At 40.0% G+C, this 25,011-nt stretch overlaps 1 protein-coding gene across 2 annotated transcripts in view; it reads right to left on the bottom strand.

The window, feature by feature from the left end:
- Positions 1–9,289: 9,289 nt before the first annotated feature.
- The window catches only part of KIAA1549 (KIAA1549 ortholog), a 126,254-nt gene continuing 110,532 nt past the window's right edge, over positions 9,290–25,011 (bottom strand). Inside the window, exons 18-20 of one of the 2 annotated variants that reach the window (XM_063101193.1) lie at positions 18,606–18,763; positions 11,139–11,284; positions 9,290–9,541 (exon numbers count right to left, since the gene is read on the bottom strand). In XM_063101193.1, the coding sequence (XP_062957263.1) occupies positions 9,290–9,541; positions 11,139–11,284; positions 18,606–18,763 (556 nt within the window). The remainder of the gene's footprint in view (positions 9,542–11,138; positions 11,285–18,605; positions 18,764–25,011) is intronic. The other variant, XM_063101194.1, reaches the window with a different exon arrangement.

Raw genomic sequence — 25,011 nt, 5'->3', positions numbered from 1 at the left:
TACCATAAAGGAGGTCAACCCCCTTTGTCATGGCAACACTTCAGATATTTGAAGACAACTTTGTCTCCTTCAGACCTTTATTCCTTACAGCAAAGACCTGGATTCTCAGTTTCTTCCTCAAGTGCAATGGTTCCCAGTCCTGCCGTGCTGGCTCCCTTTCTCTCAGTCAATCCTTCCAAGTCACAACACTCTTTTTAAATGTGGAATCCAAATTCTTCATTAACCAATAGGAGAGATAGAAATTCTTATATCCCCTCGCTGGGGCACTATATTTTTCCTAAGCCTGGTTGATCTTTTAAATACCCCCAATGGTCCTAATGATCCCCAGCACATCGGTTAACATCCTCAAATCTTTTCTTATAAAGTCCTCTTAGGACATATTCCCTTTATCCTGTATGCATATTATAGATTTTTTTTTTTTACCTTGGACTTTAAATTTAATAGAAATAAGTGCAATTTTGTTGATTTTTGACCCTGTGTTTTAACCTGTCAATATTTTGAATTCAGATTTTGTCACTCATCACAATACCATCTATCTAAAATTGTGACGCATCTGCAAACTCAGTAACTCTGAACCCATTGATGTGACAAGCATATAAATACTTAGCCCAACTTCTGACGTCCAGGGGCCGGTAACCTCTGATGGTGAAACCTTAATTATCCGGAAAGGGGTTGAGGCATGGAGGACTTTGTCACAGGCCAGAGCATACTTTTGGCCCTACAGAAACAGCTGGGATGCTACTCCTGGTTCATCCTGTCCGGTCAATGGATGGGGGAGTCGGAGGGGGCCAGGCCTGAGCAGGAAATGCATCATGAGCTGTTGTTATGTCTGTCCAGTCAGCAGTTAAGGAAAGCCACACAGTCAAGGAAAGGACATGGAGGCAGACATTTTTCACAAGGGTCCTTCAAGGCAGCTTGTGAGCTGAAGTCTCACGGTTGCCTAGCATTAAAAACAAAGACTAGATGCTGGACCTGGCCTCCCTTGCCACCAAGTCTTTTACAGCAGCTACAAACACTGGGAAGTCCCTGTCAAGTCCCACCACTCGTCAGGAGGTCAGTTGGGCATTGCCCCCCAGTGGGGTGCAGAATTAGACACAAAGGGACAGGCCTCTCAAGATGACGGTAGAACTAGAGCTACCAGGTGCCACCTTGCTCCAGTAGTTAGAAAAATTGCTGCTGGGGGTTCTCAAGAATATCTGATCCTTTCTTGCAGATTAAATCTCATGTAAATTCTAATCCTTTTGCTCCCCCTGCCTCCTGTAGGCTCTGGAATCCAAATCGATAGTTTACTGTGAGTTCAATTAGAAAGTAAATCATCCCAATCAGTCCCAATCGCCAAACAAGATTAGATGAGCTGAGATTTATTTTTTTTTTTTTTAATCAAAATTTACTAAATTTTGATGCCTGTATCTCTGGTGGGAGAACGATACTGGTTTTTATTTCCTTCAGCTTTGCTAATCTGCATTTTGTCCAGGAAAGGTAGAACAAAAAGGTGAAAGTTAATAGGTTACTATGGAATGTTCTGATTTAAGTTTGGCTGTGTCTTTCTTAAACTTTACTCCTAATTTGTGGAGCAAATTTGTCTCACAAGGAATCCAGAAAGAACAATATTTGGGAAAAGTATCTGAGATCTAAACACACTGGTTCTCGGACTTCAAACCGAGGTGGCGATAACTTCTTTTTCACTTACCGCTTCAGGAGGCTCCAAGGGGAGTAGCTACTTTTGGATTCTACTAAAAATAGAACATGCCTGCTGTTCTTCAAAAGCAGCCACAGTACAAAACTACTGTTGGAAAAAAGACCAACACTCATTTGTACTGAAATGCAGCAACCTGATTTTAGATTTTAAGCCCTTTGTTATTTAACCCTTTGTACTAATGTTTTCTTTAAAATAATCTCAGCATTTTAAAACTCTGAATTAAAGAAACCATTGATTTGAGGTATATTAGCACATCACAGAATCAAAATCCAAATACTTACACTAACGCATAATTTCAAAATACAAAGAAACCATCCATGACCCACGTGCTCTGAAACAACTTTATAATGAGTTTTCCAAATAGGTTGTGTGTTTTACTCTTCTGTAATGCTATATACTTCGACACATGTGCAACAAACAACACTTTAACTATACACATGTGGTTTACCTAGACCTGGGGCGGTAATTTTCCAAGTCCTTAACACTGGTTAAATCAAATACATACTACCCCCATTTATTCTGGAATGGGCAGAAGGGTGAGGCAGATCTTTAGGGCTGGAGTTATTTAGAGGAAGCAAATTACTAGGTAAATAGGGCACCATGAAACAACAATAAGAAATTTCATGAGTTTAATTATCTTATTCAGGCACTGGATCAAAGGCTCTCTCTTCTTGTTATGCTTTCTTGTTTTCTTTCTACCATAAGCTGTGCTTGGCAGGTACAAAGTGGAAGAGGAGAGAGAACAAAAAATGCCAATTATTGTCCGTCTCATTTCAACTCAGTATTCAGGCGTGGGACCCGCCTGGTCTTTCATCGAAGCCTCAGCTGCTTCTAGCAACTCACTATTCTTCCATCACTTTGAACTTATTTACATTCAGAGCACATAAAATCTCATAGGGTAACGAGTTCTACCAGTTAGTTTCCACCGCATTTTTGTTGTTTTGTTTACCTAATATATTTATTAAAACATAATATAAAGACATATTAAAACTTATTATAATTTCTCCAGCCATGTCTAAAATACTGGAATACCTCACCATTGCGTATATATGTATTTTTTAAATTCCTTTTTCTTTTGAATTTATTTTTAGTTTTGTCAAATTTGTTTAAACTTTCATAATATCCTGTTCTCCTGGGTTTTTTTTTTAACCTCTTTAAACATCTGAAATATTCTTTAAGTTCTCCATATATTGGTCTACTTTCTCTAATTTTTCTTAAACTTTTCCCCTCCAAACTCTCCTTCTTGAAGGCTTATTTTCTGCCAAGACTTGCAATCATTAACCTTGTTGTCAACATTAGTAGGATCTGTTTGCTGTGAGAAGTCTGCAGAGGCTGGGTTGTGGATGCACAAGACAGGAACATATTAACCTCTGCAGATGTCCTGTGGGCTTTATTGGTATCAGATTAGTTTGTTTTTATACTTTTTAAAAATGTTAGATTTAGAGAAAAGCTGCAAAAACAATGTAGAGGGTTTCTGTATACCTTTTATATAGCTTCCCCTAATAGCAAAGCCTTAATAACCATAACCAATAAATTAACCTGTGTACAATATTGCTAACTAAACTACAGGCTGCATTTGGATTTCACCAGTTTTTCCACTAGTGTCTTTTGTGCTGTCATTCCAGGATCCTACAAGGATGCACGTTTCATTTCGTTATGTTCCACTGTGTTTCGAGTTCCTTTTTCTTTTCTAAGTTTCAAAGGGTTTTTATTTTCTTGGGTTTCATAAACAACTACAGATTTACCTTATTACCTTTCAAGATTGTATGGACTTTGATCTTCTCACTTGTCTTCGTAAATTGTAGAGTCCTAATCTTTTAATTCCAAAATGAATCTGCTCTCATTAGATGCATTCATTTCGTTAGTGGGCAGCAGCAAGACAAAGCAGCAAGTGGAAGGGAGTGGCACCAGTAAATGTCAGTGAAAACAATTCTGCAAATCCCACACACCGAATACAATACTGTCAACTTAGTTTCTCAGAAAATGAAAGTACTAGGTGTTCTCCCCAGGGACACAAAACTGGAGAACCAAAGGATTATCTCATCCAACTTTTCACATTCTACAAATGAGAAAACATTCATGGTGCAAAGGAAATGAACAGAAAATATCACATTGACACCAATTCATAGCATTTATTGACATTTCCATTTAAAATGCTAGGAAAGCTGTATAAATTGTAAACATGGAAACCAAACACTTGCATAAATTATTCAAAAACTCTACAGCACATTAGAAAACAGTGCAGCTAATTGAAGGGTAGAAACATAACCAACAAATAGAAGAGAGGGTTCATTACTAAATCATATACCCATACGGAGACTCAAGTGCCCGTTTGAGACCAGCAAACCATGATTGTCAAGTTCGAGTTGCAGTATCGACGCCACTGGTGGCCTCAATTTGCTCTGCACATTTTCGTACATCAACACTTATAATCTAGGAACGAGGGTGCAGCAAGAGTGAGAACACGGACCTTGACAAAATAGGAGGAAAGTCAGCACCCAGAGCAGCTCTGCTGAGCAACCCTTCTTGTCAACACTAGCCCGACCCCCAACACCCCGCATGATGCACTAGAGGTGGGCAGGGGAGGGCGTTTCTACTCCCCTTTTCTGAAAAGAGTCCTCTGGTGCTTAGAACAACTGAATTAAGGAGCAGAGCCCTCAATTCCTCTACTACTTCCCTCTTCTCTCCCCACATCTGCAGGCAGAACAGCACAGGGTGTCTGTCTTGACCTGGGCCCTGTACTATTCCCAACTTGCACACGTAGGGAATCAAGTTATGAATACTTGAAATCTGGTGGGCACAAGAAAAGACTATTCACAATGCTCCAAGTAGTCCAAAAAGGTTCCGTGCAATCGGGGGCTCGATTATTCTAATGTTTCTCTCTGTCCTTTCTACCTTTTCACTCTTTAAGTGTGAAGTGGCCCCAGAGCAGAAAAACCTGGAGGAAGAAGGAAAAGTACGGAGCCTGGATAATTATCCACCCTGTGGGAAACTAATTTGGACTGGAGTGCTTCAGATTAAGACATTCATTGCTGCTCCCCCTTCGCACTGGTTCCTGGTGTCGTTTCATGTTTCCAAAGGCATTTAATATTCTTTTCCTAAATTTCAGTGCTTCCGTGTGTTCTTAAGATAAACTGTCAAGTGTACTGTTACACACAAGCTTGGAATTAGCAGTGTACCATGACGTCTTGGTTTTCATGTCTTTTCAACAATGGAAAAAGAAGTCCTAGTTTAAACACCAATGATCACCCCCAAGAATATCAAAAGAAATCTGAAATGCACACACTCCTTGTTCATTAGGGAACAAGTGTAAGTCTATTTTGTTACAGAACTTGCTCACACAAACCCCTCTCACCTGTTACAAGGATGCCTGTTAACATGTTGGGTTCAATGTAAATACAAAGTTCAACACTGTCCCATAGAAATGTTCTGTGTTCACACCGTCTATCTGCAAGTACAGACTGGACTTCCTCACGCTCCTACCCAGGGCACATGTGCATAAGCAGGCTCTGCAGACTGGCCTTGGAGCCTTGCTCTGGAGGTAGAAATGACATGGCAAAAACTCAAGTAGAGCTGAAGTTAGTGTGGGACCTAAGATTGGAGTCCCTCTGCCCCCATGCCCAGAACCTTAACCAGCTTTCCTTCCAACCAACACACTCACTCACGTCTGGGAACCTAGTATGATAGGGATAACAGGTTTTTCTAATGAATAATGTGTGGGTTACTGCCAATGCAGGTCGGTGTCCGAGTGACTGGTTTGGTCACTGGAGCACTCACGAACAGGCTGTGCAAATGCAGTACAACTGACCCTGTGCATGGGAAATAGACTTGTAAAGCACAGAATTACTTGTTTTAGCCCAAAGCCTTTTGGGCATACCTTCACCTATAAAATCTGGTTGGCAAAAACCCACAGTTTAAAAGCCATGTGCCACCAAAATCAAAACACACTCTGAAATTAAATAAGATCTGGAGGAAAATGTGTAGGTAACTGTAAAGAAGTCTAACAGATGTATTTATAACCTATCTTCCACAAAGGATTTTACATAGCTGAATGGCTGACTGTTGAGACCTGCTCTAAGCAGTGACCCTCAGTGTCATTCTCATCACTATTTTCACACTTTACATTGGTCGTTCAGCAGTTCTTGGCACGTTCCCTCCCTTCCCCCACACCAGAGCTCTTCCTCTGTAGTTCACACACCTGGTCATTTCCTCACTGTATTACTGCAAACATATCCTCCTCTTCTAAAACCCCCTAAATAGTGCAGTGAGGGATTTTGTCCCCATGGCAGCAGATCAGGATCGAGCTCATTTTCAATGATAGCTTCACCCAATTTCTACTTCCTCCCCGGCCCAGTCTCAGCTCTCCCCACACCATCTCACCATTTGCCTGGGCAGTTCCTCCGTCTTCATCGAAGTCGCTTCTGCAGTTGACTTCTCCCCCATATCCACCATTTCCAAGTGTGCAACTCCCATGATTTCTTCTGAGTACCTAATGCACTTGTGTACTTTGAATACATTTTATTGATGTTTAAAGCATGTTATTTATCTTCCATCTTTTATACCTAGCTGTACTATCTGACTTAGATTCTAAGATCTTGGAAGGCTGGGCCCATGTCTGCTGATTTGTTCGGTGCCACAAACAGCAGAAAATCAGGAGCAGAAAGATGCTCAATAAATGTGGTTTGAAAGTCAGTGGAGAAGGAAGTGAATTTAAAGCAAAACAGGAGGGAGGAGGAGGAGACACACTGGGCTCTTAGTTTTGCTCCAGTCACCCACGTGGGGCTCCAGTCACTGGTAGATCATGAATATCACATCGTCCTCCCATACCATTCACACAGACAGCACTTTACATGTTCACAATGCTTTTTGCTCCCTCCTCAAGGGATGTTTGCACACATAATCGCATCTGATTCTCACAACTACAGACCCCAGGAAGTGGGCAGGGGTGGTCTGCTCTCATTTGGCTGACAGGGAGAATGAAATTCAGAGAAGGAACTTGACACAGTAAGTAACAAAGTAGACTCTGCAAGGAATCATCTCTCCAGTCTTGTCTAAAATTCTGACTTACAGTCTGTTACCACTAGAACTTTTACAATAGGAAAAGAATACACATAAAATTTAACTTTTCATCTAGAGTGCTTCCATAAATGGAACTCCAAAGCCACACATGATCAACTTGAGGACCTTCCTTTTAAGTAGAGCACGTGAATCGAGTGCCTGAAGATCCGCTGGGCATGGTGCTACCCACAACAGCTGGTTCATTCTGAGTCTGGTGACTGATGAAACCATTGCAGCAAGTACTTAAAGGAAACAAATGCAAACTTAGTGTGCTTTACAACCAACAACAGCATGCTGCGGCCCCATGGGGCTTGCTCACACCACACCACACACCACCGGTTGCTTCTTATATGTCATCTTTGGTCTTGGCATGTGTTTACAGGTGTATCAGTTCTAAGAAAAAAAATACAGGTAGAAATCCCTTAAGGGTAGTTTGAAAGGCATCAAAATTGCTGTTGCTGTCAACCCTCTTTGAAACAGAGACCCGTTTCTGCAACGTAAGGAGGTAACCATTTTTAGTACACTCTACTCACAAACACTTAAGACACTGAGCAGAATGAGAGGAGAGGCCGTTTATTCCATCTGCTGTCACACGACTTAAATTCATTGTAAGGGGTCCATAATAGAATTCTGTTCACAAATCGGAAATTCTTATTACTATATTCAAAAAACCTGGTATTTCTGAGTGACAGCAAAAAGAATCCTACACTCTGGGGGAGTTTGATAGTAAACAAGACCAAGAGGGAAGAAATCAAGCCGAGAAGGTGGCCTTCTCTCTCACGCTCTTTGGAGATTCTGAGGTTTGCCTGGAAAGGAGCTGCCAGTCCTTTTTTTTTTTTTTTTTAACACCCTTGAGAGACCTATTCTCCTGCGGCCCTTCCCTTTCAAAGGTGCACAGATGAAAAATGGCTGTATTTTCACTTCCCAGAATCAACCTTCCCTGTACTGTAAGATTAAGTCTATACGACAGGCTTAATTAAGGAAGTGCTGAAACGTGATTCTGGAACCCAATGATTATACTTTGGAAAACTGTTTTATGTATTTCAGAGTTCTTAACTTGACACAGGTTTTGATTAAAGCCCCAATTTCTACCCATTTATCTGTTATTTGAAAGTATTCATTGATCTAATAAAAAGAGGTTATAATGGAAATCTCTTAATCTAAGCCTATTTTTCTCCTGAGTTTCACTCAGGCACCAGGAAACACAATGGCCCTTGTCACTATATTCCTTACTATAATTTGGGAAGTGGGGAAACGTTTACTTGAGGAATAAATCTTAAGTGAGATGATCCCCTCTCTCAGGCCCAAAGTGCCTAAGATACTTTTAATAGTCACTCAACAGAGTGATAACACAATAAAATCAAAACTGAGAAGCAATCTCTCCTTTCCCTTGTGGGCTCAAAGCTCTTCTTTACATTTCTTAATTCGCTGCAGAGAGGCTGAACTGAACTCAATTTTACTCCAGGTCTTGAGCACAGGGAATGTGATTACCAGGGATGTACTCATCACAGTTTGGTGGACCTAGGAATTTTTATAAATAATTTTTGCTTACATAAAATTTCTCACCCAGACATAATTTGTGAGCAAATCATTGGCAAAGTGCAAGGATCCGTTAGGACCTCCTGATAGCCGCCTTCTAGAGGACCGGGCTTAACGATATGTGTTGAAATGGAATGCTGCCAGGAGTTGCACGTGCCCCATTAATTAACAGCAAATACAATCAAGAAAGTAAACCTAAACTTCGATATGTATTTTGAATAACCAAATAAATACTAAGCTTTTCCCTTGATTTGGGAGTGTTGCTTTTTTTTTTTTTTTTCCTAGAACAAAATGAGACCTTCAACATATTCTTCCACTGAAAAAGCAAGTTGCATTTCACAGACATGAAGGTGGGGGGGCCCTCAGAGCTCTAGCACCAGAAGGAAAAATGCAGGTGATGGCTTCATTTGGAATCATCAGGCTCTAGAACCTATCATTTGGTTTCTCACTAGTAGCTTTTTAAATTCCCAAACAGTCTTAGTATTCCTGCTGTTAATATTACAATTAAAATAAGTTCCTACGGAGAAAAAGAGGGAGATCAATCTGCTAACAAAATGTCTTCAAATTTCTTTTCTCAGAAAACAAAGCAGCAACTTCAATCACACACATCAGTCTGAGTCCCACAGAAGCGTTTGATTCCTTGCATCCCTACACCATCTACACACTTTAATCTTTTGCCTTTAAAATGGAGACTAACTTAATACTTTTGTTAGCTTAGGTTTGTGTGTTGTTTTTGTGAAGTGCTGCTGGCTTTTGGCCAAAAGTACATAAAATTCAACTGAACCGAAGAGGTCACAAAATTGCCAACACAGTAAAAGTATCATGAGCTGTCATGTGACTTATGGCATCTTCTAAAATCGCAACTCATTCCCTTACTGGGGCCGCTTGCCCGGCAGTTGCTCATTCGTCTTACAAACAGCCACTCAGTTGATTTCCTTTCGGTCTTGCTTCCACGGGAAGCAGATACTTGGCAACTCTGCAAGGCCAGACCGATCAGCTGTGGAAGTTCTGCACGGTGCTCTGTTTCTGAGAGAGCCTCAGGAGCTCCTCGCGGATTGCTTTGATGAGAGAGGCTGAGGAGTGGCTGGGCTGGAGGTCTTCTGTGGAGCTGGTGGGGTAACCCAGCCCGGGGCCCTGCAGTCCTCGGTGGGGGAGGTTCCTGGGAGGGGCTGAGGGCTCCCTGCCTGAAGTCCTTGGCACCTGATAGAGTGGTGAAGAATACTCTTGCTGTCCAAGCATGTGTGTCTGAAAAACATGGCAAACATTACTGTACTTCCCACGTAAGAACAAGAAGGAAAATCAAATTCAAACTGGCATTGGGAATGTTCCTAAGACTTTCTCGGCTCATCACCCACCTAACAACTTGGCTCTCCAACAGGGACCCTACTGCCCATGTCCCTGTGCCACCATGCATAGGAGGGAGTGGGTGAAGACAGGAGTTGGTCTGGGCTCCCGGTCCACAGGGAGAACAGGAAAGGACCTGGGGAGCTAGAAAGGAAGGCGGGTGGAGTCCCCCATGGAGGTGAAAGGTCAGATGGTATCTGGGAGCTGCAGGAGGTAAGCAATGCTGGTAAAGGGACTGACAAGGACCACCACCTCTTCCCTGGATGGGGGAGTGTGCATGGGAACACACAATGGGACCCCGGAACCCCAACAAGGTCACATCATTTCCATTTTATCTGTCATCCATCTCTCCATCTGTGTGTCTGTTGAGCTGCCTCTTTACCAACTTATCTGCACTCAAGTAGATAACAGTTTAACTGATATTTGCAGAATACAGATTCATTTGGCATTAGTTTGACAAGAATTATTACACCTTTCAGTGATTTTTTTCATATTTTTTCCAGTAAAAAAACCCTCTCCTTGCATTTATATGTAAGAGTACTAAAGCTGTGTACTAAAAAACTTAACGCTAATAGCAAGTTATTAGTGACGTAAACATGTCATTCCAGCCCTAGATTATATCTACATTTCATTGCTCCAAAGAGGCACTCCAAAGTGAACATTATTGGATTTCAAAGGAAAACCCAAAATACCTCATGACACTAAGCTGGGCACAATGAAGGCAGACAAAAGAAAATATCAGCAAACTTAAAGAAAATACTTGAGATTATAACAATGCCTCTTTTAGGGAAAAGTCATATTCTAAAGTTAATTTCCTTTCACTGAGCAAAAGCATCCAGTCATGAAAGGAATTTAGTGTGACTGCTGGAAAGGCACAGAATTGCAATGCATAGTGGATAAGGATAAAACAAAAAGTAATATTTTGGTTTGTATTTTCAAACTTCATGAATTTATCCCTCAAGAATATAAAATGCTTGAAAAAAAAAAAAAAAAGAAAGTACTTGTGGAAATTACCTATACCCATATTGAGATTAGAAGCCTCAAAAAGAAAACTTGTGCCTTAAAAAGCCCCCAACTGTGTGCTTACTGCAAAATCATCTACTACTCATGGTGGTCACAATGGAAATGATGTTAATATTCCCACAATGAAGCACACGTGGTATATAAGATCATAAATATTTACACAGTGATCACACCAAAGATGCAGTACACAATTTAGTCACCTACAGGTTCAAATTACTTAACACCTGAAATCTGCCCCAAGAAAAATTATATACTTTCTAAGAGTTTGACGTCAATTCCCTTCCTCTTGGGGCAAGAGGGAATTTACCATCTAAAATCTACAAGCAAAAAACACAAGCAAGAGGGAAAGAATGACGGAGACTAAAACTTTTTTTTTTTAAATACAAGTTTTAAAAAGGGATCCCCAAAGGCAAACAGCTAAATTATGCATGATTATGTCTAAATTCTAAATGAGGGCCCATGACAAGATACTCACAGCCTCTCGTCGCCCTGCTTCATCCTCCCCGTACGAAGGCCAGCCTGGTCCCCCATACTGGCTGCCTCTGCTCGGTGGGATTTCCACGGGCTGAGCTCCGATTCTGCTAGCAATTCCCACCTGCGTCAGGTGCTGGATCTGGGAGCCTAGAAGGGACACGGTGGAGTGGCCTGGTCAACATTTACAGGAAAGTGCTACTGCGAAGGGAGACACCTGCGGTTCTGACCACTGCACTCCTTTAAGGATGAGGGATAATGGGCGTTGTTCAAACATGCCATCAACTCTATGTCCAGAAATGACTTTTTCTAAGAAAAACAGACCGTGAGCTTCTTGGTTCATGGGGTTTTATTTCCTTTTAATACAGAGACGGATAGTCATGCTCTTATTTTCCTGGCTAAACATCAAAGGCCCAGGGATGAAGGGTAGAATAGAGGGTACTTCCATTCATTTCCGTAGAGGTTACAAAGATGATCTTACTTATTGAGAAGAAAGGAGGAAAATATTTTGCAACCATAAAGAAGCCAAAACCTGGCTCCTTCTTGCTTGTGGCTTTGAGATTCACAAGGAACTGAACATACACTATGCTTTCTTTCTTAAAAGACAGAGTATAGGTTGATTTGCATTCACAATATTAACGTTTTCATTATACTCACATTGTTTCCGTAAGTTAGCTATAGCACAATGAAAACCACTCCCCTAGCCTCATCAGGAGGTGTACTGATGGCAAAGGCAGAGGCCTCTATAGAGCTAATCCACCTGCACTCAGACATCTGCGGCCTCTGTGGCTACGAGAGCCAGGAGTTAAACAGCAAATTTTTCTCCCTCCTCAACATATGGCATCTGGAAATATCCCTACACTGCAAATTAAGGGAGAAAAAAGAGATCTTTAAGTATTGTGAAATAAAACAGTTATTATCCAAATGTTCCTAGGAACATCAAATTCATCCGTGATGCTCAGACTGGTACTGCCAAGGTTCCGAGAGTTCCACAGGTATGAAAGGTGGCCCTCTCCGTGTCTGAGTGTACGCCTACTTTAGCTGTCGAATTAACTTCAATTAATCAACTGCATTTTAAAAGAAAGAACTCCTATGGTTTTATTTGGATATTTAATTATACCTAAAGGTCAGGAAAAACTGTCCAGGCTCCTGCGAGAGCAATGTACTCTACTGGCGCACTTGTCAGTTACTAGAAATTCCTAACAGTATTAAAATTATCAGGACTATGCGTATTGTTTGCGCAGCACACATAGTTTGAGCAAATCTTGCAAAGAGCTATCAATGCAGCAAGAGTTCCCCATCATTTCCGAAAGGTCAAACAGCTGCACAGGGAGAAAAGCATACTTTTGTGTTAAACCACAACAGCAGTTGAAATCATAACTCAGACATGATTTTGTGTCCTCCTGTGTTCATTTAACAACCATGACTCAAGCTCCAGCCCAGCAAGCCTGGGTTTGTGTTCCAGCTCAGCCACCAACAAGCCATGTGACCTTGAGCTACGGCTCCTACTGAGCCTCAATACTCACTTCTCCAGTGGGGATAAAAAATCTACCTCAGAGGGTTATTTCAAGGATTAAAAGAGAAAAAAATAGACCAATTACCAAACACACGAGAGGCAGCTGGTAAATCTCAAATTCCCTTTTTTGGCTTTTGGTGACCTCTTCATTTTAAATAGCTGCACAGTTTACTCACTGATGCCCTTATGAATGGCATTTAGGGAGGTAAACATTTTTTGCCATATGAATAATGCTGCAAAAAACATCTTGGCACATGTAGTTCTTCCCTAATACTTTGGATTTGTGGGGGAGGGGAGATTACCAAATCAAAGGCTCAGGAGACCTATTGCCAAACTGCTTTCCCAAAATTTAACGATTTATATAGTGATCACACCAAACATGAAGTTTAGATTTCAGTTACCTACAGGTTCAAATTACTTAACGCCTGAAATCTGCCTCAAGAAAAATTATATACTTTGCAAGAGTTTGATGTCAATTTCCTTCTACTTTGGGTGGGAGGGAATAATATAATGGTAATAATAATAATAGTGGCAGCTAATATTTATTGAAAGTTTATACATCAGGCACTATTTTGAGCACTTCACATCTGTTATCTTCTTTAATCAGCAAACAACCACAGGAGATTAAGTACTAATATCCCAGTTGTACAGATGAAGAAAACAGATGCTAATTTTACCACACCACATTATTATGACAATAATTTAATGACTTAAATAGTGCCTTATTGTGGTTTTGAGTTATTTAATCCTTTTCAAAACTGGGCCTTTTCCCTACATTTACTTTTATATGATACACACACACTCTCATACACACACAGATATATACGAGTATTTCTTTTTCCCATCTTTGCCCATTTATCTATTTATATGAGCTATGCTCTGTAATAAAAGCACCTCTCAGTCATAATATGGTGTCGAATTTTTCCTAGGTATTATTTTCTTTTTGTTTTTGGTAATTTTTAGGCATATACATGTTTGATAATTTTTTATAGTCAAAAAGGCAACTCTTCTAATAGATCTTAACATTTTCCATTACTAATTTTTACAGAATTTTGTCTCTTATTAGAAAACAAATTCCTCTTTAAAAGTCTGATACGTCATTTCTATGTGCATCTAGATTTTTTAATTAAAAATTAATACATGGGCTGGCCAGTCAGCTCAGTTGGTTAGAGCATGGTGCTGATAACACCAAGGTCAGGAGTCCAGATCCCTGGACCAGCCAGCTGCCAGAAATAAATAAATAAAAATAATGATTATACATCTAAATTTTGTTTAGTATGCACACTGTGCAGCAAGGTTCAAATATGCAACAATTAACAGGAGCAACAAGACTCCTCTCAAAGCACAACACCTATAAAGTATTTGAAATATCCTGTTGGATATCAGGATACATTATTTGTTTTGTTGATTAATAGACTATGTAAAACATAAGAATATCCTAGAAGACCATATTGGAAAAATATCCATCAATCACTGAAAATCTGAAATTGGCCTAAGCTACTTTCTTGATGACATCAGAAGTTAGAATATAGCAAAATAAATTATTTAACATGTAGTGGTTCCTCTCATTAAGGCTTAAGTCTTCAGAAAGGAGGGTGAAGAAATACATGGGGAAAATAAAAGGGACATTGAGCTTTGCAATAAAACACAGTAAGATGATAATGAACTTTAAGAATTTTCCCAGGTATACAGAGCTATACTAGAAACAAAGAACTCAGGGTCTTAAACTACACAGATGTTTTAGGAACTCTGAACGGCATTCATGAGCATAGCTTTCACAGTTTCAGCTATTCATTCATCAAAGTTTTATGAAATGAAACAGCAGCTTGTAATTTTAGGGTCCAACTTTGAGTCGCACGTATTGATGAGGCAGACCAGGCAAGTGCCACATGAGAATCTCAGCTCAGCCGCATCAGCTTGTCAATCTACAAGCAGTGTCTCTCGTTATGGGTCTGAAAGGGTTCTCAGCTCTTCCACTGATGCTTCTGTTGGCTCAGTTAGGGAAATGAATTGTAAGGTATCTGTAGCTATATTTGAAAATTGGGGGGTTTACAAAGATCTCAGGACAAATCCCTCAAAAATGTCAATGAGGATTTGTTCCGGGTTCAACAATTAACACAAAGACTCTAAGACAAATATATTTTCTTCTTTTCCTCTCCACTCGTTTTCTGACAATAAATTCATTGCTAATCTAACTGTAATTATTGAGGACATTCCATTCAGAAAACATTACTTCTTTTTTGCTTTACCAAAATTCAGACAGCACTCCTTTTCTCAACTATTTACGTACATCTCAAAAACTAACAAAAACTAAGAGCAGTCAGATTGGTAAAATACAGGTGCTTATAACTATTTCTAAAAAAACCAAAAGTGAATACAGGCATGCCTTGTTTTATTGCGCTTCACAGATACAGCATTTTTTACAAATCAATGGTTTGTGTCCGGCCGCCAAAAAAACAAACTAACTGAAGGCTTGTGGCAACCCTGCATCAAGCAAGTGACTGGTGCCACTTTCCCAACAGCATGTGCTCACTTCATGTTTCTGTGTCATATTTTGGTAATTTTCACATTTCAGATTTTTTTCATATCATTTCATCTGTTATATGATCAGTGATCTCTGGTGTTACCGCTGTAATTGTTTTAGGGTACCCACATGAGACGGCAAAGTTAACTGATAACTGTTGTGTGTGTTCTGACTGCTTCACCGACTGGCCGTTCCCCGTCTCTCTTTCTCTCCTTGGGCCTTCCTATTCCTTGAGACACTACAATATTGAAATTGGGCCAGTTAATAGCCCTAGCATGGCCTCTAAGTGATCAAGTGAAAGGAAGAGTTGCACGTTTCCCACGTTAAATCACAAGCTGGAAATGATTGAGCTTAGTGAGGAAGGCATCCTGAAAGCTCAGCCTCTTGTGCCAAATCGTTAGCCAAGGTGAGAATGCAAGGAAAAAGTTCTTGAAGGAAATTATAAGTGCTACTCCAGTGAACACAGGAATGATAAGAAAGTGAAACAGCCTCACTGCTGAGATGGAGAAAGTTTAGTGGTCTGGATAGAAGACCAAACCAGACACAGCATTACCTTAAGCCAAAGACTAATCCAGAGCAAAGCCCTAACTCTCTTCAATTCTATGAGGGCTGAGAGAGGTGAGGAAACTGCAGAAGAAAAGTCTGAAGGCTAGTAGAGGTTGGTTCATGAAGTTTAAGGAGAGCATCCATCTCCATAACATCAAAGTGCAGGTGAAGCAGCAAGTGCTGATGTAGAGGCCACAGCGAGCGATCCAGAAGATCCAGCTAAGATCATTGATGGAGATGAACGCACTAAACAGATTTTCAATGCAGACACTACGGCCTTCTACTGGAAGAAGATGCCATCTAGGACTTTCATAGCTAGAGAGGAAAAGTCAACACCTGGACTGAGAGCTTCAAAGGACAGGCTGACTCTCTTGTTAGGGGCCAATGCAGCTGGTGACTTTAAGTGGAAGCCAGTGCTCATTTTCCATTCTAAAAATGCTAGAGCTCTTAAGAATTACGCTAACTCTGCCCTGCCTGTGCTCTATAAATAGAACAACAAAGCGCAGATGACGACACATCTGTTTACAGCATGGTTTACAAAATATTTTAACCCCCCTGTTGAGACTAACTGCTCAGAAATAAAGATTCCTTTCAGAACATCACTGCTCATTGACAATGCACCTGGTCACCCATGAGCTCTGATGGACATGTACAAGGAGATTAGCGTTGCTTTTATGCCTGCTAACACAACATCCATTCTGCAGCCATAGATCAGGGAGTCACTTTGACTCCTTATTTTTTTATTATTTAAGAAATACATTTCATAAGGCTACAAGGTGCCACAGACAGTGATTTCTCTGATGGATATGGGCAAAGTAAATTGAAAACCTGGAAAGGATTCACCACTCTGGATGCCATTAAGAACATTCGTAATTTATGGGAGGAAAGCAAAATATCAACATTAATGTGAGTTTGAAAGAAGTTGATTCCATCCCTCATGGGTGACTTTGAGGGGTTCAAGACTTCACTGGAGAAAGTATCTACAGGTATGGTGGAAAGAGCAAGAGAACTAGCATTAGAATTGGAGCCTGAAGATGTGACTGAATTGCTGCAATCTCATGATGAAACTTTAACAGATAAGGAGTTGCTTCTCCTGGATGAGCAAAGAAAGTGGTTTCTTGAGATGGAATCTACTCCTGGTGAAGATACTGTGAACATTGTCAAAATGACAACAAAGGATTTAGAATCTTACATAAACTTAGTGGATAAAGCAGTGGCAGGGTTTGAGAGGACTGACTGCAATTTTGAAAGAAGTTCTGCTATGGGTAAAACACTATCAAATAGCATCTCATGCTACAGGAAATCTTTCATGAAGGGAAGAGTCAGTTGATGCGGCAAACTTCACTGCTGTCTTATTTCAAGAAATTGCCTCAGTCACCCCAGCCTTCAGCAACCACCATCCTGAACAGTCAGCAGCCATCAGTACTGAGGCAAGACCCTCCACCAGCAAAGAAACCATGACTCCCTGAAGACTCAGATGATTGCTAGCATTTTTTAGCAATAGGGAATTTTCTAATTAAGGTATACATGTTGTTTTTTCAGACATAATTCTATTGCACATTTAACTGACTATAATATAGTGTAAACATAACTTTATATGCACTGGGAAACCAGAAAATTCGTGTGACTCGCTTTATTGTGTTGGTCCGGAACCAAACCCCCAATATCACCAAGGTATGCCTGTACATGAAAAAAAATTTAATTCCTAAATTTTAACTGTGATCTTCCTTGGACACTTTAAACTATGTTCATTCAAGAACATAAACTGGAAACTTTATTTCTTATGTGGAGATATTCTAGTATAGACTTTTATTTTAATTCCAACAGGTAATTAAAGGAAAACCCTTTAAATGCAGGCTGAGTATTCCTAATCCAAAAATTCAAAATCCAAAATGTTCCCAAATCTGAAACTTTTTAAGTGCCAATGTGACACTCAAAGAAAATTTTCATTGAAGCATTTGCAATTTCAGATTCTCGGGTTAGGGATGCTCAACTGGTAAGTATAACATAAATATTCCAAAATCCAAAAAATCTGAAATTTGAAGGACTTTTGGTCCCAAGCATTTGGATATACTCAACCTGTACTGAAAGTAAAAAAAAGCTGTGCTTGTGTAAATATGTAATAAAATGTAAAAGTGTAATAATGATTAGAAGACCACTTTAGAAAACGTGATCATTCACTGTTGAATTATCAAGTAAAAGCTGCACTGCTTACCCAGGAATGAGACTAAGACTATTCTCTTAATGAGGGCTTGAAAGTGGAGCAGAAAGGAGCTAGACAGTTCCACATGGCCAACTCTGCCCAAGTCTGTGATGGCAGAGAGGGGACAGCAAGACGAGGGGACAGCAAGACTCAGGCACAGGGACATGAAACACAGACAAAAGAATAGGAAAAGGGAAGATGCTATTAACAAAGGAGAAAGGGAAAAACTGAGGGAGGTAAGGCTCCAGGAGAACACAGTGCTTGTACCTTCTCAGAAGTGACCAAACAAAACTAAAATCTCCCTTCTGTCACTGTCCAGCAACTTTGCTGCAAAAGCACCTTCTTTAAAACAAACACTTGTTTTACTGCCATACCAAGTGCTCAGAAATAGACCTTTCCGTTTACTGCAAGAACTTAGGGATTTTTCCCTGGAGGAACGTGAAAGGGCAGACTCAGGAACAGATCGGTGGCACAGGTCCCAGGGGACCACAGCAGCTCCACCTTTCCACCTCCCTGTCCTCCGTCTCTACTAAGATCCCCAGAAAAACGGCTCTGGCCAGTGGAAGAGGCCGCTGACCACTTGGACAGTGATACTCTGGGAAGCCTAAAATAGTCTTTTCTAGTTTAGCCCCAAAACAAATGTCCTAGAGTGCAGAAATGCAAGCTAAATAGCCACATGTACCTGTGGTGCCCCCAACAGGCCGTGGCCGGGCCACCGACGGCATCTCCTCTGAATAGATCCCTCGGGCAGCAAACGGGGCTTCGGCCGATGCCTGTGGCTGCTGGGGTTCAGGGGGCACCAGCTCCGAGGACTGCAGCACACCGGGGCTGAAACTTGGTCTGAAGGCAAAGCACACCCAAGTATCAGGACGGCATGTAACCCTGGCTCTGGAACGTTATGAAGTCCACCCTCAACCCCACAGAAAAATAAGACATATTTGTCTTCTTGCTTATCCACCTCCTCTGCCGGGACACCGGGAGCTGTCCCTCCTGCTCCCTGGGGACAGAGATCTTTTCCATTTGTTCACTACTCCATCTCCAGCACAAAGTACTTGCCTGGAAGACAGCTGAGGTTGGCAAACCTTTGTCGGATGATTCAATGCATTTTTTTCCATTATAGAAAAAGAAATGCTTCAGTTTCCAGGCCAAAATTAGGCACAGGGAAAGTTCCAGGGCCTGTTAATCTAGAGCTGGGCTCTCAACCATGGCTGCACCACCTGGAGAGCTTTTAAACATCCCAATGGCCACGCTGCACCCCAGACAAATTCAACAGACTCTCTAGAGGTGGGGCCCAGACACTGGCATTTTTAAAAACTCCACAGATGATCGTGCTGTCCACCAAGGCTGAAACCCATGTTCTATAGCAGTATTCGCAAACTTTTTGGTCTCTTTGGACTCATAAAAATTTCTGAAGATTCTCAAGGGCTTTTGTTCAGGTGGATTATATCTATTGACACTTACCATATTAGAAATTAAAACCGAAAAAATCTTTAAGTACTTACTTTAAAAATTCATCTTAAAAAACAATATTAAACCTATTACATATTAACATTTTTCATTAACTATATTCTCCAACACCCCATCCCCCCAAAATTAGTGAGATGAGTGACACTCTTTTGTATTTTGTTCCAATTTCATTAATGGAAGACACCTCCAGATTCTCATATACTTTGCATTCAATCAATCGCCTTGTGTTATTTTCGGAAGAAAATCTGGCCTCACAGAATATATAATTAGAAAAGGAAGGCATGTTTTAATAGCGCTTTCCAATAACATTCTAGTAATACTTCAGATATTCTTCTTGATACCACACCAACACTCAACAGATGCTAGCTCCTAAAGGGTTAGTTGCAGTGTGGAATCTGAAAACAGTATCAATAAACTCTTCATGCCCCTGTACATTACAGCTTACTGCTCTATCCTGCACTTTGAATGGATCTTTAACCCAGGCATGATCTTATGACATTCGTCATTTAGAAAACACAAGTTCACTGAGTTATATTCTAGATATTGATATCATCCATTTTACGGTATCAAAAAATCCCACTCATTAATATCTCCACTGAGCTCATCCACAAAAGTTTTTAAGTACTAGGAAGGTGTCAAGTTCATGGTATCAGACTGAAGTTGCCAAAATTCCAATTTTCACTTGAAAGCTCCACTTTACCACTGGCAACAAATACTGTCAGTTATTTTTCCTGAAGCGACAGGCTCACTTGGTACATTTTCCAGACAGTATCTGCCAAACATCCAAGTCTGAATAACGATTGTCTGTCAGTTGCTTATTGAGTAAAAAGCACGGAAGCAGTTGGTTCAGTTCAGTCTCAACTCAAACAGCTGAGCAAGTGCTTTTCCTTCCAAATTCTGTATTCAGCAGAAGTGTTCTACCCACATTTCCTCTTTTGTCACACAGACTATTAAACACTCGAGGGTCTGTGTTTAATAAAGTTAATACTTTTTACTACTCTATCAAGGATATATATAAAACTGACTTTTTTTTTTTTTTTTTTTTTAAAGCTGCGATTGCACAGCAGTGAAGAATATGGTAACTCCTCATACAATCTGGTGGCACTGCCCTGATTCATATTAAGGACCAGCAGCTATACCATCCACTGCTTTTGCACCTCAGCACACACGTTGACACAACTAAAACAGCGAATAACATCTTAATATTATTATGAACATAGTTTTGATCTCATAGATCCCCTAAAAGGGTCTCAAGGATCCACTAGGGATCTGAGAATCCCACCTTGAGAACCACTCTTCTAAAGAAATTTAAGGATTAAAAAAAAAAAGATTATAGCCTAATAGTTCTTTACAAATGACAGTCAACCAGTAATTAATAGATTAAACCAGTTTGATGAGAATGTAGACTGACCTGCACTTCTTCTATAGTGTGATTTCTGGACTATATCTCATAAACTCACACCCAGACTACCTGTATCACTCTCCTTGAATAATTCCTGCTGTTTTAGACTGACCTCACAGAGCGATCCCTGACTTTACAGACCTAATGAGGCACAATCCTCCTTCAAGATCTGTAAATTGGAACCCGCCCCTAACCTAACCGCAATCTCTGCACCTTCTACCCACAAATTAGCTCTTCCCTTCACTTAATTCTTCCTACTTTCCCCCCCTCCTGCCTTCATTTGCATCCCTTTTATTCTTCAGTGTGTGCTGAGAAAGTTCAGTGTAATCCAAGCATTACAGAATCCTTTAACGTGGATGATCATAAAATTTCTCATCCAAACCAGAACACTTTTGGGAGTGAAAGTTATTAATAACTGGGGCTCAATGGGGAAAGCAGATCACACAGTCCCCTTATCTTTAACTTCTACTCTGGATCTCCAAAGCTCCCCTTGCCACTTTTACCTTTGTTGCTTTTGGACCACCAAGCAGTGCCTGGGTGGGGGCTGAAGACTGGGGGAAAATAAAGCAAATCCCTGTAAAAATGAGGAAGATAAAGAAAAGTAACAGAAAAACTAAGGAGGAAGCAGGTAATATTCCTACTTCTGTACGAATTCTGGTCATTGAAGGGGTAGTTGAAAATGATTTCTGAGACTTTGATTTCAAATTATTTATATCTATGTTCATGAGGGAAACTGGCCCTTAATGTTTCCTTTCCTGCCATGTCCTTGTCCTTCTTGCCCTTGTCCTTGGTATCAAGGTGATGCTGGTCTTGTAAACTGGGTTGAGGAGTTTTCTCTCCTCTGTTCTATCTATAGAACAGTTTGTATATCAGTGGCCCTTTCCCTCCTTCAGTGTTGGCAGAATTCACTGTTGAAGCCACCAGGGCCTGGAGTTTTCTTCATGGGAAAAATTTCAAAAGAGAATTAAAAGACAATACAAATCTTTCCATGTACTTTTTGAAGTACCCTCATAGGACTGACTATTCAGGTTTTTTCATTCTAGAAACTTTTCCATTTCAAAATTATTAACAAAAATGTGTTAATAAAATCTTAATGTCTGTGAGATCTGGATTAACGTATTCATTCCTCTTATTGACAATCTGTTATACAGGTTATTTAATCAAGCTTGCCAGAGGTTTATCAATTTTATTAGTTTTCTAAGAACTAAGTTTTGGCTTTACTGCTCCTCTTTATTATGGTATTATTTTCTATTCCATTAGTTTATATTCTTACTTTTATTATTTCCTTCCTTCTACTTTCTTTAAGTTTAACTGGATCTTTTTTTTTTACATCTTGAAATGGATTCTTGGATTGATTTTCAGCCATTTTTCTTTTTAAATATATGAATTTAAAGCAACAAATTTCTCCCCTAAACACTGCTATAGCTGTATATAACAACTTTTGATATGTTGTATTTTCATTACTCATTTTATCTTCTTTTTTTTTTTTTTTTTTTTTTTAAAGATGACCCGTAAGGGGATCTCAACCCTTGGCTTGGTGTTGTCAGCACCACACTCAGCCAGTGAGCTAACCGGCCATCCCTATATAGGATCTGAACCTGTGGCCTTGGTGTTATCAGCACCACACTCTCCTGAGTGAGCCACGGGCCGGCCCTTCATTACTCATTTTAGAATATGTTTTATTTCCCATTGTGATTTCTTCAGTGTACCATGGGTTATTTAGAAGGGTACTAATTAATTTAAAACATATAGGGATTTTCTAGTTATCTTTTGATGTTGGTTTCTAACTTAATTTTACTAGGATTAGCAAATACACTCTGACTGATTTCACTTCTTTGAAATTTGTTAAGATGTGTTAGGGCCCAACATACGGTCAATTTTTTAAATGTATTTTAGAAGAAAATGTATTTTGCAAATTACTGAGTCCAGTATTCTATATATGTACTTAGGTCAAATCAATTATTAATGTTGCCTGAATCTTCTATATCCTTTCTGTATCTTTATATTTTTGATGTGTCTCTCATAGACCAAATATAGTTTTTAAAAATCCAATCTAACAATCTTTGTCTTTTAATCAGAATATTTATTATTAATATTTAAGGTAATTACTTACATATCTGAATTCAGATCTCTACCATCTTATATTTGCTTCCCAAATGTCCTGCCAATTCTATGTTGCCTTTTCCTCCCATTTCCTACATGCTTTTGTATTACTTTTAAATTATTTTATTTCTCGTTATCTTAATATTTTAAGCATTCTTTTGGTGAGTTATCCTAAAAACTACAACAGAATCCTTGACTTATTACATACAGTGTAACATTAATTAGTACTTTTACACCTTCATGGAAAATGGGCTTTAACTCCATATTAAGCATATTAAGTGTAATTATTTTAAAGTGTGTGTTTGATACATCAATATCTGGCTCCCCTGTGGTTCCATTTCTATTGCCTATTTCTCTTGATTTTTAAAAATGTTATCTTCTTTTGTGCTCATATGCTGTGTGTGTGTGTCTGTGTGTGTGTGTGTGCGTGACGTACTGTAGCAATAATGTAAGGCCCAGAATGATATTATTTTCCTCTAAAGGAGATTTACATTTATGTCTGCTATGCAGCAATCTCTGATCACCTTTCGAGCCTGGGCTTTAGTTCCTGCAGGGACCAATCTACTTCAATTCCTCTTCACTCATACAGTGAAGGGTACTAATCCAAAACCTTTGGTTGTTTACAAGGGTCTTCTCCCCTTATTCTCCCAGCCCCATGAGTCTGTCAAAAGTTTTGCCCAGCTTCTCAGCCACTCAGCTGACTCTTTGAAAGGCAGCAATTGTCTGCTGTGGGGTTGACTGAACTGTGTCCCCCTAAGTCCATATATTAGAAGCTTAATTCTCACCGTAACTGTTGAGGGTGGAAAATCCTATTATGGTAACTGAAAGATGAGGCCTTGAAGAGGTGATTAGATTGTAGGACCCTGCCATAATGAATGGATTAAAAATGGTGGTCATGGGCATGGTTTGGAGGGTTTTAAAAAGAGAGTGAATGAGGAGGTTACTCTCTGCTCTGCTCCACCAGTTCACAATGTGACACCCTGCCATCACTGAAGTCACCATGAAAGAAAGCTTTCACCAGATGTGTTCCCTGGACTTCAGACTTCCTTGCCTCTGGAACTGTAAGCAATAAATTTCATTATCTTTATAAATTACCCAGTAAAATGTATTTTGTTACATCAACAGAAATAGACTAATACAATGTCCCTGGGAGAATGGAGTTTCCTGGATCTTGGCCCCATGCTTTACTGACCTGTTAGCTCTCTAGGGCTTCTTTTTTTTTTTAATGATCAGTAAGGGGATCTTAACCCTTGACTTGCTGTTGTCAGCACCACGCTCACCCAGGGAGCGAACCGGCCATCCCTATATGGGATCTGAACCCATGGCCTTGGTGTTATCAGCACCACACTCTCCCAAGTGAGCCACGGGCCGGCCCTCTAGGGTTTCTTAAATTTTAATATCTTGTATCACTTTTCCAGCTGTCCTCAACAGAAGGGATGGTCCAGATTATCCAGTGTGAAAGTTAATGAAATCACTTTCTATCAGACCCAAATATATTTGGGAGCTCATACTTGCTTATCTGAGATCAGAACTGTTTCCAAGGACCTTCTAAGAACCCACCAGAAATCCTTTCGTGTCTTTCACGTCCTTCACGTATCTCCTGCTTTGCACATATGCACATGTTTCTGTGACAAAATCCACCAGGAGACATTCTTTACAACTGCAGTAATTCAGATAAGATGCTCCAAGAAGAAACTGCCTAGTGATGCCATGTCAACTGATGAACTGACCACAAATCTGACTTTGAGCCTCTGAAACCAGTGAACTCTGTTTCCAAGTAGCCCACATGAACTGCTCCCTTTTTGCCAATAAAAGCTTTCTTTTACCTTCTCTCACCAAATGCATTCATCACTTGCCATGGTCTGCATTTCAAATTATAATCCTATTTCTATTCCCAAATAAACTCAACATATTTGAAGATACTTTTCTCTAATGGATTTCTTCTAGGTTAACACTAGTCTGTCATTACTAGAAGCAGAACTTAAATTCCAGCTTTTTTCCATTCTCTTCTGATTAGATCAAGAGAATATACAACTCAGAGTTTTGCATCTATTCATATTAGCTAACATAAATGAATTTACAAAATTTTAAAAAACAGCTTATGTGAGAAAGTCAT

Source organism: Cynocephalus volans, chromosome 6 (assembly GCF_027409185.1).
Source record: "Cynocephalus volans isolate mCynVol1 chromosome 6, mCynVol1.pri, whole genome shotgun sequence".
In the NCBI taxonomy this organism is placed as follows: domain Eukaryota; kingdom Metazoa; phylum Chordata; class Mammalia; order Dermoptera; family Cynocephalidae; genus Cynocephalus; species Cynocephalus volans.
This window is presented reverse-complemented; position numbering and strand designations above follow the sequence as displayed.